We start from the raw sequence: 14810 nt of genomic DNA on the forward strand, positions 1-14810 counted from the left end.
GACACGGCAGAAACAGGCTAGCTGACCAGACACGGCAGAAACAGGCTAGCTGACCAGACACGGCAGAAACAGGCTAGCTGACCAGACACGGCAGAAACAGGCTAGCTGACCCGACACGGCAGAAACAGGCTAGCTGACCAGACACGGCAGAAACAGGCTAGCTGACCAGACACGGCAGAAACAGGCTAGCTGACCCGACACGGCAGAAACAGGCTAGCTGACCAGACACGGCAGAAACAGGCTAGCTGACCCGACACGGCAGAAACAGGCTAGCTGACCCGACACGGCAGAAACAGGCTAGCTGACCAGACACAGTCTCCCCTCATTCTCCCTCCGGTCTCCCCTCATTCTCCCTCCGGTCTCCCCTCATTCTCCCTCCGGTCTCCCCTCACTCTCCCTCCGGTCTCCCCTCACTCTCCCTCCGGTCTCCCCTCACTCTCCCTCCGGTCTCCCCTCACTCTCCCTCCGGTCTCCCCTCACTCTCCCTTCGGTCTCCCCTCACTCTCCCTCCGGTCTCCCCTCATTCTCCCTCCGGTCTCCCCTCATTCTCCCTCCGGTCTCCCCTCACTCTCCCTCCGGTCTCCCCTCACTCTCCCTCCGGTCTCCCCTCACTCTCCCTCCGGTCTCCCCTCACTCTCCCTTCGGTCTCCCCTCACTCTCCCTTCGGTCTCCCCTCACTCTCCCTTCGGTCTCTCCTCACTCTCCCTTCGGTCTCCGCTCACTGTCCCTTCGGTCTCCCCTCACTCTCCCCTCACTCTCCCTTCGGTCTCCCCTCACTCTCCCTTCGGTCTCCCCTCACTCTCCCTTCGGTCTCTCCTCACTCTCCCTTCGGTCTCTCCTCACTGTCCCTTCGGTCTCCCCTCAGTCTCCCTTCGGTCTCCCCTCAGTCTCCCTTCGGTCTCCCCTCACTGTCCCCTCGGTCTCCCCTCACTCTCCCCTCACTCTCCCTTCGGTCTCCCCTCACTCTCCCTTCGGTCTCCCCTCACTCTCCCTTCGGTCTCTCCTCACTCTCCCTTCGGTCTCCCCTCACTGTCCCTTCGGTCTCCCCTCGGTCTCCCCTCACTCTCCCTTCGGTCTCCCCTCACTCTCCCCTCGGTCTCCCCTCACTCTCCCTTCGGTCTCCCCTCACTCTCCCTTCGGTCTCCCCTCACTCTCCCTTCGGTCTCCCCTCGGTCTCCCCTCACTCTCCCTTCGGTCTCCCCTCACTCTCCCTTCGGTCTCCCCTCGGTCTCCCCTCACTCTCCCTTCGGTCTCCCCTCACTCTCCCTTCGGTCTCCCCTCACTCTCCCTTCGGTCTCCCCTCACTCTCCCTTCGGTCTCCCCTCACTCTCCCTTCGGTCTCCCCTCACTCTCCCTTCGGTCTCCCCTCACTCTCCCTTCGGTCTCTCCTCACTGTCCCTTCGGTCTCCCCTCACTGTCCCTTCGGTCTCCCCTCACTGTCCCTTCGGTCTCCCCTCACTGTCCCTTCGGTCTCCCCTCACTCTCCCTTCGGTCTCCCCTCACTCTCCCTTCGGTCTCTCCTCACTCTCCCTTCGGTCTCTCCTCACTGTCCCTTCGGTCTCTCCTCACTGTCCCTTCGGTCTCCCCTCACTCTCCCTTCGGTCTCCCCTCACTCTCCCTTCGGTCTCCCCTCACTCTCCCTTCGGTCTCTCCACACTGTCCCTTCGGTCTCTCCACACTGTCCCTTCGGTCTCTCCACACTGTCCCTTCGGTCTCTCCTCACTGTCCCTTCGGTCTCTCCTCACTCTCCCTTCGGTCTCCCCTCACTCTCCCTTCGGTCTCCCCTCACTCTCCCTTCGGTCTCCCCTCACTCTCCCTTCGGTCTCCCCTCACTCTCCCTTCGGTCTCTCCTCACTCTCCCTTCGGTCTCTCCTCACTCTCCCTTCGGTCTCCGCTCACTCTCCCTTCGGTCTCCCCTCATTCTCCCTCCGGTCTCCCCTCATTCTCCCTCCGGTCTCCCCTCATTCTCCCTCCGGTCTCCCCTCATTCTCCCTCCGGTCTCCCCTCATTCTCCCTCCGGTCTCCCCTCATTCTCCCTCCGGTCTCCCCTCATTCTCCCTCCGGTCTCCCCTCATTCTCCCTCCGGTCTCCCCTCATTCTCCCTCCGGTCTCCCCTCATTCTCCCTCCGGTCTCCCCTCATTCTCCCTTCGGTCTCCCCTCATTCTCCCTCCGGTCTCCCCTCATTCTCCCTCCGGTCTCCCCTCACTCTCCCTCCGGTCTCCCCTCATTCTCCCTCCGGTCTCCCCTCATTCTCCCTCCGGTCTCCCCTCATTCTCCCTCCGGTCTCCCCTCATTCTCCCTTCGGTCTCCCCTCACTCTCCCTCCGTCTCCATTCTCATTTATCTGCCAGCTGTAGGGTTAATGGAAGTCTCCGGAACAGGCCTGAACACAACCCAGAGAGGGTGCGAACACACACACACTTTCTACCATCCATCCAACCCCACCTCATTCTCTTGTCATTGATCCTTTAGTCGATCCTCACTTTAACACACCCCTGTGTATGTGTGTGTGATAAGACAGGGCAGTGAACGCTACTTATTTTTATTTAACTAGGCAAGTCCGTTAAGAACATGTTCTTATTTATAATGACAGCGTACCAAAAGGCCTCCTGCAGGGACAGGGGGCAGGGATTTTTTTAAAATTATAATAAAAAATAAATTACGTATAAATATAGGACAACACACACATCACAACAAGAGACAACACTACATAAAGAGAGACCTAAGACAACATAGCAAGGCAGCAACACATGACAACACAGCATGGTAGCAACACAACATGGTACAAAGATTATTGGGCACAGACAACAGCACAAAGGGCAAGAAGGAAAAGACAACAATACATCACACAAAGCAGCCACAACTATCAGTGTCCATGATTGAGTAAATAAAACTGTCCCGTTTGAGTGTTTGTTGCAGCTAGTTCCAGTCGCAAGCTGCAGCGAACTGAAAAGAGGAGCGACCCAGGGATGTGTGTGCTTTGGGGACCTTTAACAGAATGTGACTGGCAGAATGGGTGTTGTATGTGGAGGATGAGGGCTGCAGTAGATATCTCAGATAGGGGGGAGTGAACAGGTGTTGTATGTGGAGGATGAGGGCTGCAGTAGATACCTCAGATAAGGGGGTGAGGCCTAAGAGGGTTTTATAAATAAGCATCAACCAGTGGGTCTTGCGACAGGTATACAGAGATGTCCAGTTTACAGAGGAGTATAGAGTGCAGTGATGTGTCCTATAAGGAGCATTGGTGGAACATCTGATGGCCGAATGGTAAAGAACATCTAGCCACTCGAGAGCACCCTTACCTGCCAATCTATAAATTACGTCTAGCATGGGTAGGATGGTCATCTGAATCAGGGTTAGTTGGCAGCTGGGGTGAAAGAGGAGCAATTTACGATAGAGGAAACCAAGTCTATATTTAACTTTAGCCTGCAGCTTTGATATGTGCTGAGAGAAGGACAGTGTTCTGTCTAGCCATACTCCCAAGTACTTGTATGAGGTGAGTACCTCAAGCTCTAAACCCTCAGAGGTAGTAATCACACCTGAGGGGAGAGGGGCATTCTTCTTACCAAACCACTTGACCCTGTTGTGAATTAACAGCTGTATATTTGAACCGGAGACAGCATGATGGGGATTTACACATACCAAGTCATCTAGTCACATGCCAATCAGTGTACTGTATAATCAAATCAAATGTTATTTGTCACATACACATGGTTAGCAGATGTTAATGCGAGTGTAGCGAAATGCTTGTGCTTCTAGTTCCAACAATGCACTGATAACCAACAAGTAATCTAACTAACAATTCCAAAACTACTGTCTTATACACAGTGTAAGGGGATAAAGAATATGTACATAAGGATATATGAATGAGTGATGGTACAGGGCAGCATACAGTAGATGGTATCGAGTACAGTATATACATATGAGATGAGTATGTAGACAAAGTAAACAAAGTGGCATAGTTAAAGTGGCTAGTGATACATGTATTACATAAGGATGCAGTCGATGATGTAGAGTACAGTATATACGTATGCATATGAGATGAATAATGTAGGGTAAGTAACATTATATAAGGTAGCATTGTTTAAAGTGGCTAGTGATATATTTACATCATTTCCCATCAATTCCCATTATTAAAGTGGCTGGAGTTGGGTCAGTGTCAATGACAGTGTGTTGGCAGCAGTCACTCAATGTTAGTGGTGGCTGTTTAACAGTCTGATGGCCTTGAGATAGAAGCTGTTTTTCAGTCTCTAAACATCCCTGGTCATCCCTACTGCCTCTGATCTGGAGGACTCACGAAACACAGAACATCCCTGGTCATCCCTACTGTCTCTGATCTGGAGGACTCACGAAACACAGAACATCCCTGGTCATCCCTACTGCCTCTGGTCTGGCGGACTCACGAAACAGAGAACATCCCTGGTCATCCCTGCTGCCTCTGGTCTGGCGGACTCACGAAACAGAGAACATCCCTGGTCATCCCTACTGTCTCTGATCTGGTGAACTCACTAAACAAAGAACATCCCTGGTCATCCCTACTGTCTCTGATCTGGAGGACTCACTAAACAGAGAACATCCCTGGTCATCCCTGCTGCCTCTGGTCTGGCGGACTCACTAAACAGAGAACATCCCTGGTCATCCCTGCTGCCTCTGATCTGGAGGACTCACGAAACACAGAACATCCCTGGTCATCCCTACTGCCTCTGATCTGGGGGACTCACTAAACATCCCTGGTCATCCCTACTGCCTCTGATCTGGAGGACTCACGAAACACAGAACATCCCTGGTCATCCCTACTGCCTCTGATCTGGCAGACTCACTAAACAGAAAACATCCCTGGTCATCCCTACTGCCTCTGATCTGGAGGACTCACGAAACACAGAACATCCCTGGTCATCCCTACTGCCTCTGATCTGGAGGACTCACTAAACAGAGAACATCCCTGGTCATCCCTACTGCATCTGATCTGGAGGACTCACTAAACAGAGAACATCCCTGGTCATCCCTACAGCCTCTGATCTGGAGGACTCACTAAACACAGAACATCCCTGGTCATCCCTACTGCCTCTGGTCTGGAGGACTCACTAAACAGAGAACATCCCTGGTCATCCCTACTGCCTCTGATCTGGGGACTCACTAAACACAGAACATCCCTGGTCATCCCTACTGCCTCTGGTCTGGAGGACTCACTAAACAGAGAACATCCCTGGTCATCCCTACTGCCTCTGGTCTGGAGGACTCACTAAACAGAGAACATCCCTGGTCATCCCTACTGCCTCTGGTCTGGCGGATTGACTAAACACAGAACATCCCTGGTCATCCCTGCTGCCTCTGATCTGAAGGACTCACTAAACACAGAACATCCCTGGTCATCCCTGCTGCCTCTGATCTGAAGGACTCACTAAACACAGAACATCCCTGGTCATCCCTACTGCCTCTGATCTGGAGGACTCACTAAACACAGAACATCCCTGGTCATCCCTACTGCCTCTGGTCTGGAGGACTCACTAAACAGAGAACATCCCTGGTCATCCCTACTGCCTCTGGTCTGGAGGACTCACTAAACAGAGAACATCCCTGGACTGGTCTGGCGGATTGACTAAACACAGAACATCCCTGGGTCATGAAGGACCACTAAACACAGAACATCCCTGGTCATCCCTCTGCCTCTGGTCTCTCACTAAACAGGACTCACTAAACACACAGAACATCCCTGGTCATCCCTGCTGCCTCTGATCTGAAGGACTCACTAAACACAGAACATCCCTGGTCATCCCTACTGCCTCTGATCTGGAGGACTCACTAAACACAGAACATCCCTGGTCATCCCTACTGCCTCTGATCTGGAGGACTCACTAAACACAGAACATCCCTGGTCATCCCTACTGCCTCTGATCTGGTGGACTCACTAAACAGAGAACATCCCTGATCATCCCTACTGCCTCTGATCTGGAGGACTCACTAAACACAGAACATCCCTGGTCATCCCTACTGCCTCTGATCTGGAGGACTCACTAAACACAGAACATCCCTGGTCATCCCTACTGCCTCTGATCTGGTGGACTCACTAAACAGAGAACATCCCTGATCATCCCTACTGCCTCTGATCTGGAGGACTCACTAAACACAGAACATCCCTGGTCATCCCTACTGCCTCTGATCTGGTGGACTCACTAAACAGAGAACATCCCTGATCATCCCTACTGCCTCTGATCTGGAGGACTCACTAAACACAGAACATCCCTGATCATCCCTACTGCCTCTGATCTGGCAGACTCACTAAACACAGAACATCCCTGGTCATCCCTACTGCCTCTGATCTGGAGGACTCACTAAACACAGAACATCCCTGGTCATCCCTACTGCCTCTGGTCTGGCGGATTGACTAAACACATGCTTCGTTTGTAGATTTATGATTGATATCTGTACATTTAAAAATGTAATTTTTTATACTTTTACTTTTGATACTTCAGTATATTTAAAACCAAATCATTTTAGAGTTTCACTCAAGTAGTATTTTACTGGGTGACTTTCACTTTTCTATTAAGGCATCTTTACTTTTACTCAAGAATGACAATTGGGTACTTTTCCACCACTGCATCCACACAGTGCTTATGACACCACACACTCTTACAAACTCCATGTAACAGCACGTACACACCCACACATATTGTCACTCTCTCCCTCCCTTATGTTGAGTTGCTCCTAGTGAACCCAGATGACTCAGTGTGACAACAGACACACACCTGTGGCTTCTGGTCCGGTGCCTGTTGTTCCATGTCGGCCATCTTGGTGTTGAGTGTCTCCACAGCATCGCTCTCCTGCTGCAGAGCTGATAGCTCTGCATCCTGCTCAGCCTGCACCAGGGCACCCTCCATCTCCACCTGGATGGAGAGAGAGAGAGTGAGTCTGTCTGTATCTCTACCTGGATGGAGAGAGAGAGAGTGAGTCTGTCTGTATCTCTACCTGGATGGAGAGAGAGAGAGTGAGTCTGTCTGTATCTCTACCTGGATGGAGAGAGAGAGAGAGTGAGTCTGTCTGTATCTCTACCTGGATGGAGAGAGAGAGAGAGTGAGTCTGTCTGTATCTCTACCTGGATGGAGAGAGAGAGAGAGAGTGTGTCCATCTCCACCTGGATGGAGAGAGAGTGAGAGAGTGAGTGTGTCCCTCCATTCCTCTATATCTCTCTGTCCCTCCCCCATCCCTCCTTACTTCTCTGAGTGATTCGTCCATCTGGTTGTCCAGTTCTTTGATCTTCTGTTCCAGCTTGTCCATGTTGTTGAGCACCTGGATCCTCTCCTCCTCCACACGGGTCACTTCCTTCCTCCGACGTCCCTCCTCCTCCGCCAGCGCCTAAAGATGACATCACTCTCACAATGGAATCTATGCTATGTTCTTTATTCACTGGTCCTGGAGAGATATTGGTGGTGCTGGTGTCTGTTCCCAGCCCAGAACAAACCTGATTCAGTTGAACTAGATCTTGATAATTAGTTGAATAATGCGTGTTAGTGCTGAGCAGGAACAAAAGCCTGCACCCCACTATAGGTCATCCAGATCAAGGGCACAAAAAAACACAACTGTGTTCATAGACATGTTCTAGGTGTTAATGTGATAGCTTCATGGGTTGAATTTAGCTGTCCACACACTCACATCTCCTGTGACCTCCTCTCACAGCTGCACAGAAACCCAACTTGAAATACAGTATCCAGCACCTCCAGGTTCTGACGAGGTAAATAGAAGACACTATAACAAACGACCCTGACCTCTAAAGCTTGTTGTGGAGGTCTAAGAAGATCAGACATTTTTGCGAGTAGATAAAATACGTGGATCCTAAATGATAAGAGTAAGTCAGATTCCAGAGGAGTTTTCACAACAGAACTAAGCAATGTAGAAGGAGGTGTTGAGACGTGGCCAAGGCCAGTGTGTGTTTTCCTCTGTAATACTTTATGGTGAGAGGGGATCTCTCTCTCCACCACTCACATCTCTCTCTCCTTTAACTCTTATTAAGCCATGAGAAGCTACATGAAGCAACATTAAGAAAGAGAGAGAGAGAGACAGGGAGGTTGGCTGAAAGGAGAGAGAGACAGGGAAGTTAGGCTGAAAGGGGAGAAAGAGAGAGAGACAGGAAGGTTGGCTGAAAGGGGAGAGAGAGAGAGACAGGAAGGTTGGCTGAAAGGGGAGAGAGAGAGAGACAGGAAGGTTGGCTGAAAGGGGGAGAGAGAGAGAGACAGGAAGGTTGGCTGAAAGGGGAGAGAGAGAGAGACAGGAAGGTTGGCTGAAAAGGGAGAGAGAGAGAGAGACAGGAAGGTTGGCTGAAAAGGGAGAGAGAGAGACAGGAAGGTTGGCTGAAAAGGGAGAGAGAGACAGAGACAGGGAGGGAGATGGAGAGAGAGAGGGAGGTTGGCTGAAAGTGGAGAGAGGGAGAGAGACAGGGAGGGAGATGGAGAGAGAGAGGGAGGTTGGCTGAAAGTGGAGAGAGGGAGAGAGACAGGGAGGTTGGCTGAAAGGAGAGGGAGAGAGAGACAGGGAGGTTGGCCGAAAGGAGTGAGAGAGAGAGAGACAGGGAGGGAGAGAGAGACCGGGAGGTTGGCTGAAAGGGGAGAGAGAGAGTGAGAAAGTGAAGAAGTCTCACCTGATTGGTCCTCGGTAGATGCGGGGTGGGCGAGGAGGCAGAGCTTCGTAGAGTGACGACGGGTGATTCCGCCCTGTTGTCACGGGGATCTCTGCTCCATCGCAGTCCGACCTGACGCTCCTGGTCATTACCATAATAATTGTTTTCCGAGGCGGTACCATTTCCGTTAACGGTTAAGTCGAAGAAGACTGATACTGGCTCTTTGTCGTCAGAGACCTGGAGCTTCTCTAGTTCCCGGTTGATCTTTTGGAGATCGGCTAGACCGGCACCGGTACCTGGACTAGAACCAACACTCTTCTCCCTGTCCTGCTCCGATCGCCCCAGCTCTGAACACAAAGACAGGATGGTCTCCAGCCGTTGGAGTTCCTACAGCACACACAGAAACATGTACACTACCGTTCACAAGACAGGGGTCACTTAGAAATGTCCTTGGTTTTGGAAGAAAAGCACAATTGTTGTCCATTAAAATAACATCAAATTGACCAGAAATACAGTGGAGACATTGTTAATGTTGTAAATTACTATTGTAGCTGGAAATGGCTGATTTTTTATGGAATATCTACATAGGCGTACAGAGGCCCATTATTAGCAACCATCACTTGTGTGTTCCAATGGCACGTTGTGTTCGCTAATCCAAGTTTATCATTTTAAAAGGCTAATTGAGCATTAGAAAACCTATTTGCAATTATGTTAGCACAGCTGAAAACTGTTGTTTTGTTTGAAGAAGCAATACAACTGGCTTTATTTAGACTAGTTGAGTATCTGGAGCATCAGCATTTGTGGGTTCGATTACAGGCTCAAATGGCAAGAAACAAAGATCTTTCTTCTGAAACTCGTCAGTCTATTCTTGTTCTGAGAAATGAAGGCTATTCCGTTTGAGAAATTGCCAAGGAACTGAAGATCTCGTACAACGCTGTGTACTACCCCCTTAACATAGCAGCGCATACTGGCTCTAACCAGAATAGAAAGAGGAGTGGGAGACCCTGGTGCACAACTGAGCAAGAGGACAAGTACATTAGTGTCTAGTTTGAGAAACAGACGCCACACACGTCCTCAGCTGGCAGCTTCATTAAATAGTTCCTGCAAAACAGCAGTCTCAAAGTCAACAGTGAAAGGAAAGGACCTCAACAACTCCTGCGACCTAAGAGGTATGTATCAGATGCTCTGCTCACACCTAATGTAATGGCCTAAACCACACAAAAACAACACTAGACACTATGGAACACAAAGCTTTTACTATCTCTTCCTGGAATATACAAGGTCTGAGGTCATCTGCCTTTATCCTAAAGAGCAGGAATCCAGACTTCATCAAAGAAATTGGAAATACAGACATTGTCATCCTATAAGAAACATAGTATAGAGGAGATGGACCCACTGTTTGCCCTCTAGGTTCCAGAGAGCTGGTAGTCCCATCCACCAAACTACCAGGTATGAAAGAGTGGAGAAACTCATGGCATATGCCAAGTTGTTATAGGGCAGACCTAACCCACTCTCTTAAATGAGTCAAAATAGGAACATTTTACATCTGGCTAGAAATTAATACAGAAATGATCTCAACAGAGAAAAATGTCCTAATGTGTGCTACCTATATCCCCCCCAATAGAATCCCCATACTTTAACGATTACAGCTTCTCCATCCTAGAGGGGGAGAGCAACCATTTCCAGGCCCAGGGACTTGTACTATAACAAAGAAAAAAATAGCAAAAACATATACAGTTGAAGTCGGAGTTTACCTACACCTTAGCCAAATACATTTAAACTCAGTTTCACAATTCCTGACATTTAATCCTAGTAAAACTTCCCTGTCTTAGGTCAGTTATTTTAAGAATGTGAAATGTCAGAATAATAGTGGAGATAATTATTTATTTCAGCTTTTATTTCTTTCATCACATTCCCAGTGGGTCAGAAATTTACATACACTCAATTAGTATTTGGTAACATTGCCTTTAAACTTGGGTCAAACGTTTCAGGAAGCCTTCCACAAACTTCCCACAATAAGTTGGGTGAATTTTGGCCCATTCCTCGTGACAGAGCTGGTGCAACTGAGTCAGGTTTGTAGGCCTCCCTTGATCGCACACGCTTTTTCAGATCTGCACACAAATTTAGGTCAGGGATTTGTGATGGTCACTCCAATACCTTAACTTTGTTGTCCTTACGTTATTTTGCCACAACTTTGGAAATATGCTTGGGGTCTTTGTCCATTTGGAAGACCCATTTGCGACCAAGCTTTAACTTCCTGACTGATGCCTTGAGATGTTGCTTCAATATATCTACATAATTTTCTTTCCTCATGATGACATCTATTTTGTGAAGTGCACCAGTCCCTCCTGCAGCAAAGCACCCCCACAACATGATGCTGCCACCCCTGTGCTTCATGGTTGGGATAGTGTTCTTCGGCTTGCAAGCATCTCCCTTTTTCCTCCAAACATAACTATGGTAATTATGGCCAAACAGTTCTATTTTTGTTTCATCAGACCAGAGGACATTTCTCCAAAAAGTACGATCTTTGTCCCCATGTACAGTTGCAAACCGTATTCTGGCTTTTTTTTAATGGCGGTTTTGGAGCAGTGGCTTCTTCCTTGCTGAGCAGCCTTTCAGGTTATGTCGATATAGGACTCGTTTTACTGTGGATATAGATACGTTTGTACCACTTTCCTCCAGCACCTTCACAAGGTCCTTTGCTGTTGTTCTCGGATTGAGTTGCACTTTTCACACCAAAGTATGTTCCTCTCCAGGAGACAGAAGGAGTTTCCTTCCTGAGTGGTATGACGGCTGCGTGGTCCCATGGTGTTTATACTTGCATACTATTGTTTGTACAGATGAACGTGATACCTTCGGGCATTTGGAAATTGCTCCCAAGGATGAACCAGACTTGTGGAGGTCTACAATTTGTTTTGGCTGATTTCTTTTGATTTTTACAAGATGTCAAGCAAAGAGGCACTGAGTTTGAAGGTAGGCCTTGAAATGCATCCACAGGTACACCTCCAATTGCCTCAAACCGTGTCAATTAGCCTATCAGAAGCTTCTAAAGCCATGCCATAATTTTCTGGAATCTTCCAAGCTGTTTAAAGGCAGTCAACTCAGTGTATGTAAACTCCGGACCCACCGGAATTGTAATACAGTGAATTATAAGTGAAATAATCTGTCTGTTAACAATAGTTGGAAAAATTACTTGTGTCATGCACAAAGTAGATGTCCTAACCGACTTGAAGAAACTATAGTTTGTTGAAAAGAAATTTGTGGAGGTTGAAAATAGAGTTAATGACTCCAACCTAAGTGTATGTAAACTTCCGACTTCAACTGTACATGAGCAATTACAAATCTTAGAATCAGATATTAAAAGACTACCAGAACCCACTGGATTCTCCAATTACATTGAATGAACTACAGGACAAAATACAAACCCTCCAACCCAAAATGGCCTGCGGTGTTGATGATATCCTACATGAAATGATAAAATATACAGAACATACACAGACAAATTGGCTATACTTCAACTCTTAACTTCTTGGTGACATGGGGGCAGTATTGAATAGCTTGGATGAATAAGGTGCCTGCTACTCTGTCCCAGATACTAATAATATGCATATATTAGCAGTATTAGTAGTATTGGATAGAACACACTCTTAAGTTTCTAAAACTGTTTGAATGATGTCTGTGAGGATAACAGAACTTATATGGCAGGCAAAAACCTGAGAACAAATCCAAACAGGAAGTGATAAATCTGAGGTTGGTATATATATATTCAACCCATTCCCTATTGAAATCCCCTTGAGATATGAATGAAGATTCACTTCCTATTGCTTCCACTAGATGTCAACTGTCTATAGAATTTTGAATGAGGCTTCTACTGTGTGGTGGGACTGAATGAGAGGGAAATGAGTCAGACTACTGGCAGAGAGCCAGTTCCAGGTCACGCGCATGATATCTTCCTGCGTTCCGTTCCTCCTCAAGTCAAAGGAATTCTCCGGTTGGAACTTTATTGAAGATTTATGATAAAAACATCCTAATGATTGATTCTGTACTTAGTTTGAAATGTTTCTTCGACCTGTAATATAACTTTTTCAAGATTTTGTCTGAAAAAATGGTCGACCAGCTCCAGCGTTTGGATAGGTGTACCAAACGCGCTAACAAAAGTAGCTAATTTGACATAAATAACAGACATTATCGAACAAATCAAGCATTTAATTGTGGACCTGGGATTTCTGGGAGTGCATTCTGATGAAGATCAAAGGTATGGGAATATTTAGCATGTAATATATGGTTTATGTTGACTACAACATGGCGGCTAATTTGACTTGATTGTTCTGAGCGCCGTCTCAGATTATTGCATTGCTTTTTCCGTAAAGTTTTTTTGAAATCTGACACAGCGGTTGCATTAAGGACAGGTATATATATAATTCCATGTGTATAACTTGCATTATCATCTACATTTATGATGAGTATTTCTGTTGAATCGATATGGCAACATCACTGGATGTTTTTGGAACTAGTGAATGTAACGCGTCAATGTAAACTCAGATTTTTAAAAATATATATGAACTTTATCAAGCAAAACATACATGTATTGTGTAACATGAAGTCCTATGAGTGTCATCTGATGAAAATCAAAGGTTAGTGATTCATTTGATCTCTATTTGTGCTTTTTGTGACTCCTCTTTGGCTGGGAAAATGGCTGTTTTTATTGTGGTTTGGTGGTGACCTAATATAATCGTTTGTGGTGCTTTCGCCGTAAAGCCTATTTGAAATCAGACACTGTGGTGGGATTAACAACAAGAGTACCTTTAAAACGGTCTAAGATACATGTATGTTTGAGGAATTTTAATTATGAGATTTCTGTTGTTTTGAATTTGGCGCCGTGCACTTTCACTGGCTGTTGTCATATCGATCCCGTTAACGGGATTGCAGCCCAAAGAGGATAAAAGGCCTGATTTGTAGAGTGCTGCAGAGATGGTTTTCTTTCTGGAAGGTTCTCCCATCTCCACAGAGGAACTCTGGAGCTCTGTCAGAGTGACCATCGGGTTCTTGTTCACCTCCCTGACCAACACCCATCTCCCCCGATTGCTCAGTGTGGTTGGAAGGCCAACTCAAGGAACAGTCTCGGTGGTTCCAAACTTCTTCCATTTAAAAATATTGGAGGCCACTATGTTCTTGGAGACCGTCAATGCTGCAGACATATTTTGGTACCCTTCCCCAGATTTCTGCCTCGACACAATCCTGTCTCAGAGACCTACAGACAATTCCTTCAACCTCATGGCTTGGTTTTTGCACTGACATGCACTGTCAACTGTGGGACCTTACATGGAAAGGCCTGTCTAAATCATGTCCAATCAATTGAATTTACTCCAATCAAGTTGTAGAAACATCTCAAGGATGATCAATGGAAACAGGATTTACCGGAGCTCAATTTTAAGTCTCAAAGCAAAGGGTCTGAATACTTATGTAAATAATGTATTTCTAAAAACCTGTTTTCACTGTCATTAATGGAGTATTATGTTTAGATTGAAAAAAAACTTGAATCCATTTTAGAATAAGGCTGTAACGTAACAAAATGTGGAAAAAGTCAAGGGGTCTGAATAATTTCTGAATGCACACACAGAGAGACACAGAGAGACACAGAGAGAGACACAGAGAGAGACACAGAGAGAGACACAGAGAGAGAGACAGAGAGAGAGACAGAGAGAGAGACAGAGAGAGAGAGACAGAGAGAGAGACAGAGACAGAGAGACAGATAGACAGAGAGAGAGAGACAGAGAGAGAGACAGAGAGAGAGACAGAGAGAGAGACAGAGACAGAGACAGAGAGAGACAGAGAGAGACAGAGAGAGAGAGAGAGAGAGAGAGAGAGACAGAGAGAATCCACCTGCGGTATATTCCCAGTCATTAATTCAATCTGGTTCTAACCCACATCTGACGTTTCTGTTATGGGTTCCAAAATGACCCGGACCAACCCAACTGGGCGGAACTCCAGATGGCCCGACTTATGGAACCACACACACACACACTCACAAACCACACACACACACACACACACACACACACACACACACACCACGGAGAGCCCACAGACGTCTGTACTTTCCTCTGAACCAGACCCAACAAAGTGAAGGAGTGAGAATAGCTACGTATCTTAGCATAGGCTAGCAGCCAGAGGTATCTGCCTTGGCACTGAACCTCCC

At 47.3% G+C, this 14810-nt stretch overlaps 1 protein-coding gene across 1 annotated transcript in view; it reads right to left on the reverse strand.

The window, feature by feature from the left end:
- Positions 1 to 14810, reverse strand: part of LOC118377585 (pleckstrin homology-like domain family B member 2) — a 73213-nt gene that overhangs the window by 39732 nt on the left and 18671 nt on the right. Inside the window, 3 exon segments of the mRNA XM_052498247.1 lie at positions 6747 to 6884; positions 7213 to 7353; positions 8633 to 8998. Coding sequence (XP_052354207.1) covers positions 6747 to 6884; positions 7213 to 7353; positions 8633 to 8998 — 645 coding nt within the window.

The sequence above is a fragment of the Oncorhynchus keta genome, chromosome 4, assembly GCF_023373465.1.
Source record: "Oncorhynchus keta strain PuntledgeMale-10-30-2019 chromosome 4, Oket_V2, whole genome shotgun sequence".
NCBI lineage: Eukaryota > Metazoa > Chordata > Actinopteri > Salmoniformes > Salmonidae > Oncorhynchus > Oncorhynchus keta.